A 6,422-nucleotide genomic window follows, 5' to 3' on the forward strand; every position below is an offset into this window, starting at 1 on the left:
ATTCAGTTGCATCCTCAACTTGTGATACTCGCAAGTGCACGAGCCGTTTGGTAGTATAGCATATGTAAGTGCGAGGTCGATCCCACGAGGATTGGTGATTGAATGATCCAATTCATTTTTCCTACACAAAACAGAAATGAAAAAGAAAGGAAATAAATAAAACAAGGAAGAAAGAAATAACTAACTCAAGCAGATAAGTTCCCAAGTTCAATTAGATTAATGGATTGATTCTAGCTAAAGTATGATTAAGCCATGGTGTGTGGTCATAACCTTGTGTTCCTAATTCCCTAATTTGATCATTTGTTGTCTAACCTAAAATTAAGCATTAGGAACCCATTAAGCATAGAAGAACATTTTAAACAACCAAGTATGTATCTAATCCCTGTTGTCGAATGTCCATACATACTCTTCCTATTCATAGTTCAATTCGAATTAAAGCATGGTGTCTACTCTTAATTCAAACCAAGATAGCTAACATGCAAGCCTAAATGGTGATCAATCATTCAAACTAGCATATTAACTTATAAGCATAATGAATAAGAACAAAAACCATAATTGAAACTTGGAAACTAATCAAACTTGAAACTAAAGAAAAGAATTTACATAACAATGAAAATTAAGTAGAACTTGGAAAAACTTAAGGAGAATTTCAGCACAAAGATCTCATTATAACAATTGAAAACTAGAAAGAGAAACTAAGAGAATTTGAGGGAGAGAAGGGAAGGGAGCTCTAGAGAAGTGTTTGAGAGCCCCCCCCCTTGGGGTGTTTTTACAAGCTTGGGAAACCTCACTATATATAGGCCTAAGGAAGCTGAAAATCTGAATTAAGTATGGCTAATGCATACAACACTTTGTTTTATAAAATCTGAAATGGTTGATGCACTTCACTAATGCATACAACACTTCCATTATAAAATCTGAAATGGTTGATGCACTTCACTAATAAATCCCACCAGCAGCCCTAGCTCATCTTCATGTCACCATGACCAAGCTTCCAACCAGAAATAATAGCTCATCCTGAGGTCAGCATGACCAGCAACTTCAAGGGCTTACGAATTGGGCTTCCCTTAAGCAAATTAAGACTTTAAGCACTCAAACTTGAAGTTCAGAATGTCTTCTTTCCAGCCATATATCATTTGGGTCAATCCAAGGTCGGAGGAGGAAGTTAAGGCCAAAACAAATTGCTAACTCATTTTGCGCGCTGATAAAATCCATCCTGAGCATGGCTCTGTGTTTGCTAGGTAACAGACTCCACAATTATCCAATGAGGCTGAATTTCGGATATGTTATAGTATACACCCATTGGAACAACTTTCATGAAGAATGTGGCCTCATCCGAGCTATGTAGGTTGCTGAAACAAAGCTTGCAATATGACCTACGAAACTGGGCTGGCAGGGGACTGTAGCCAAAATTGAGTTTGTCTTTAAGCTCTTCATCCATTCATCCAAATTAGGCCCTAACATGCATGGATTGCATCATTTACTATCCAAAGCCCTCATTATTACCTAAAGCTCAATGAACTGAAAGATAAACACAAAAAGGATTAAAAGCACAAGTTTAACTCAAAAACATAACCAAATCATAAGCTAGAAGGGTACAAAATGATATACAATTATGAACCGATCACGTGCTACCGTTATCGATGACGTCAGCCCTGTGCGGGCCCAACGGCTCTGGGATAGGTGACGTCGTCTAGGCGCTCTGATCTCCTTTCTCTCTCCAATCTAACGGCAGCCAATATTTTTGCTATAAAAATATGAAAAAAAATCCGAATTTTTTTTAAAAAAATACACAAAAATACAGAAATTTTTTTCTATAAATACCTACCACTACTCTTCACTTTCAACACCAAATCCTCATACATTTTCTTCTACTTCTACTATTATTCACTTTTTACTCAACATTTTATTCACTTTCAAGGTTTATTTTTCTTTATCATCTTTATGGCTTCTTCTATTGACGGTGTTGGGGCATGGAGCACCATGGAAGATGTTTTGTTGTGTGAGTGTTGGGTTCAAATTTCTCATTGTCCCGTCACGAGCAATGAGATAAAATTCTTTCAAATGTGGAAAAAATTCATTCCGAATTTTGTGAAAGATCGGGTTCGACCCGTACGGAAATGGCATTGTCTAGTAGGTGGAAAATTCTCAATAAAGAGTTGGGGAAATGGAGAAATGCTTTGGCAAAAGCGATGGACAAGCGTAGAAGCGGGGAAAATCTTACCGATGAGGTAAATTATTTGTAATTTTTGTTTTATTAATTTTAATGTGCTCATATTTTTTTTTATAAATGTTTGTTGCATTGTCAATATTTTGTTAATATTTCATTAATACCCAATATGTTGTTAATGTTTCTTGCATTGCCAATGTTTTTTTTAATGTTTCTTGTATTTCCAATATTTTTTTATAAATAGATTGTGCAAGCACAAATGTGGTTTGGTGTTACTGGGCAAGGAAAAAAATCTTTTATCCATCATAAATGCTGGGAGGTAGTCAAAAATTGCAACCGTTTCATAATTATTCCCACGGGTCCGACCGTTGTGTTGAACGAGACGCCACTCCATAATTCAACGGCATTGGATTCGCCTCTCGATTCCCCGATGAGTGAAGACTCACCCATCCAAAAGGAGCCGAGGCCTATTGGGAGAAAGGCGGCGAAGGCAAAGAGAGTGAGTAATTCTACTAGTAATTCATCTAAATTTTTGGAGGAAATTGCAAGGCAAAGCGCCATGAGACTTGAAATAGAGAGGAAAACCCAAGAAGATGACAGGATATTTCAAATGGAATGTGTAAAAGAAAGGGAGTATGTACGCAAGCAAAACATTCATAAGCAGGATCGGGAAACCATGGCCATGGATACAAGCCATATGTCTCCTGAAACAAAACAATTTTGGAAGCTAGAACAAAGGGATGTTATGAAACGAAGACTTTTTCGTGATGATGGACCTAGCAACACAGATTGGTTAAATGATCAAAACAATTAAGTTAGTTTGCTTGCCTTTTATTTTCATTGTATTTTAATGTTTTATTTTGAAAATTAGTTGTAATTCATGTATTTTATTTTCATTGTATTTTAATGTTTTATTTTGAAAATTAGTTGTAATTCATGCTTTCAATAAAATACCTTTTTATTAAAAACATTCCATACATAAAAAAACAAACCACATCCAAAGCATTAAAAACAAACAAACCACAACCAAAGCCTTAAACTAAAAAAACATAACAAAAAATAAAACATAAACATAATAAATAAAACAAACTTGTTCACTTCACTTCATTAACCGTCATTGCCTTTCACCGCCCATAAATGCTCCATCAAGTCAACTTGACGTCGTTCATGAATATAAGACGATTACATCTCCGTATATCGATCAATCATATGGGTCATTACACCACCGTACCTAACCAACGGTTCATGTTGCACTGGTTCTCCATTTGGCCCCATGGGTTTTTCATAAATTCGTGTCAAGGCCGTGTTTATTGGATCCGGTTCATACACGTCTTCAGATGAATAATCATACTCATCCTCCACAATCATGTTATGGAGGATGATGCATGTCATCATTATGCTCCTCAGCACCTCCTCATTAAACATATGTGCCACACCCCTAATAATAGCCCATCGGGCTTGGAGGATACCAAAGCACCTCTGCACATCTTTTCTGTACCCCTCTTAATATGTAGCAAAAAAATTTTGCTTCTGGGATCGGGGATGCGGAATTGACTTGACAAATGTGGTCCACCTCGGGTAAATGCCATCAGCTAGATAATACCCATTTTGGTAGACGGTATTGTTGATTTGATAGGTGATATTTGGGGCTTTACCTCTCAAAATATCATTGAACACCGGGGATTGACCCAGGACGTTCAAGTCATTTTGAGATCCGGCAACTCCGAAGAAAGCATGCCAAACCCACGTATCAAAACCTGCAACGGCTTCAAGGATGATGCTTTTTTGGCCTTTCCGATTCCCATAATCGCCTTGCCAAGTGGTCAGGCAATTCTTCCACTGCCAGTGCATGCAGTCGATGGTACCAATCATTCCTGGAAATCCTCTCTCTTCCGCTTTTTGTAGAAGCCGTTGCAGGTCCCTGGGCGCAGGTTTGCGCAGGTAGTCCCTGGTGTACAGAGTTTCGACTGCATCACAAAATCTCACGAAGGTCTCTAAAATAGTGGACTTCCCCATCTGGGCAATCTCATCCACTTGATCAGCAGATGAGCCATACGCCAACATTCGGATAACAGCTGTGAACTTCTGCTCGGGAAGCAATCCCAAATTTCCAGCAACATTTCTCTTTTGAACAAAATATTCATCATAATTGCAAATATCATGCATGACTTTATTGAACAAATGAGGTTGCATTCTATATCTCCTTCGAAAATCAACATCAGAGTACAGAGAAGTTGGCATAAAATAATCTTCCATAAGATTCTTACCCCGAGAATGTCTATGTCTGTCCACATTCGGTTTACGACCTTCTCGTGAACCACCGCGACTCTGGTTTTCTTCATCATGCATAGCCACTGCTATGACAATTTGCATATCCAGTTCTGCCTGCGCCCTTTTGCCTGCAGCTCGTCTACGCCTTCTTTCTCTAAATTCTTGGATTTGCCTCTCCAAGACCTTGTTCATGTCTGCCATTGGAGTATGAATTCTAAAATATGAGAAATGAAAATGAAGAGAAGATATAGTGTGAGAGGTATGAGCTGAGGCTCTGGTTTTATAGAAAATTTTTGGCTGATAAGGATGACACGTGGCGCAATTTTAGAGGGTGAAAATCTTATTTGAAATTTGAAATTTATATGAAATTTGAAATTCATATGAAATTTCATTGAAATTTGAATTTTGAAATGTATCTGAAATTTGAAATTTGAAACTGAAAATCTTATTCGAAAATTTTATCTGATTATGATATATGAATAGTATTGACACATAGGAACCCAAAAATCTTATTCGAAAATATTGTCCAAATTAATTATTTAAGTAAACAAATTTGTGAAAAAAACAAAAAAAAGAATAGTGTTTGACCTAGACTAGGGCAACTGCTGGAAACGTAAATTGCTTTTTGCAAGGGCAGCCACTATTCACGTGAATAGTGGCTGCCCTAGCTCCCCCCCTCCCTTGCCATGGCTAAGGGCAACTGTTGGAATTGCTCTTAGGCCCCGTTTGGTTCATAGGAAAGGAGGCTTGGGGATGGGAAATCAATTGCTTTCCCATGTTTGGTAAGTCTAGGCATGGAAAATCGTTGCTTGGCCCATGGGAAAGTAGGGGGAAAGTGAAGCCATCCTCCCATCTTGGGTTTTGTTTTCCCTCCTCATGGGAAAATTTAGGAAAATGAGCCAATATTAAATAAACATTTTTCATGACCATTTTGTCCCCATTAACAATTTACAATTACAATATATCATTAAATGCATTCTTTTTTTTATTTATTTGATTTAATATGGGTATAATTGAAAATTTATACAAACTTTGTTTTCCATTCACACTCAAAACAAACATGAGAAAAGAAATAAAGTGATATCTCCCGATTACTTTCCCAGTATTACCAAACGTGGGAAAGGAATCTTCCATTTCCCATCCCTTGGGAAATGACATGGGAAATGATTTCCCCGCAAATTCATTCCGTGAATCAAATGGGGCCTTATGTTAAAGAGTTCAAAAATGTAGTGTGAAGGAACAATTAGAAAGAAACAAATGAAGGCCAAATAAACAAAGTTGTTCTTGAATTGGTAAACGAATCTACCACCAAATGCACAATCCTTTGTTATTATAGGACCACTATTATTAAATAATGCTAAACTCTAGATGACATCTTTTCAATAAAGGTTTTCTAGTGCTTGTAGATGTTGGCTTTGCTGAAGAATGATATGGGTCACTGAATTTAGGTGGTAAGATTACAAATGGTCTCGTTAAACTAAAGTACTTTATTCTGTAATTTAACAAAAGTACTTACTAGTTTTATATTATTATAATTATGTTCTAATTTATGAGAAGGAGACTGAACTCATGTGTGAAGGACGGATATATTGTCCTAGCTCATTGGCCAAACCCACGTTTGCAAGTAATTAATTTAAATTGGATATACATTGGCACAAATGGTAGTTTATAAGCATTTGATTGTGAGATTTACGAATGTGGAGAAAACGAAAATAGACGTGAAGTGTGGTTTAAAACCTAAACCCAACTCTGTTTCAGTTAGGCCCTTGGGCAACTGGTTCCAAATGCCATCAGGATGTCTCTTATTCTTGATCCACAAAAGACGAAGTAACAAAGCAGAATTTCTTTATATCAAACGGGGGTATAAGAAAAAATGGAAATAATAAAGTTTAAAGAAAAAAAAAAGGAAAAAAAGTTGAAGAGAGGGAGAATCTCTTCATTCTTTGAGTTGTTTGTCGGGCAATGGAGGGAGGGTCAAACC

The 6,422-nt window shown here is 37.0% G+C and overlaps 1 protein-coding gene across 1 annotated transcript; it reads right to left on the bottom strand.

The window, feature by feature from the left end:
• Positions 1-3,673: 3,673 nt before the first annotated feature.
• Positions 3,674-4,642, bottom strand: LOC110756772 (uncharacterized). Its single transcript, XM_088248118.1, has 2 exons — positions 4,463-4,642; positions 3,674-4,294 (listed from the first exon to the last, which is right to left on the bottom strand). The coding sequence occupies exons 1-2, from the start codon at positions 4,640-4,642 to the stop codon at positions 3,674-3,676; spliced, it is 801 nt and encodes a 266-aa protein (XP_088104244.1).
• Positions 4,643-6,422: the final 1,780 nt, after the last annotated feature.

This window comes from Prunus avium, chromosome 1 (assembly GCF_965620075.1).
Source record: "Prunus avium chromosome 1, drPruAviu1.hap1.1, whole genome shotgun sequence".
NCBI lineage: Eukaryota > Viridiplantae > Streptophyta > Magnoliopsida > Rosales > Rosaceae > Prunus > Prunus avium.

What these genes read in the sequence shown, in the direction of transcription:
- LOC110756772 (XM_088248118.1), bottom strand. Translation starts at nt 4,642, where the DNA reads ATGGCAGACATGAACAAGGTCTTGGAGAGGCAAATCCAAGAATTTAGA. An exon ending in GAGAAGGTCGTAAACCGAAT is followed by an intron (nt 4,295 to 4,462) that starts GTGGACAGACAT and finishes TTTGTTCAAAAG; the next exon opens with AGAAATGTTGCTGGAAATTT.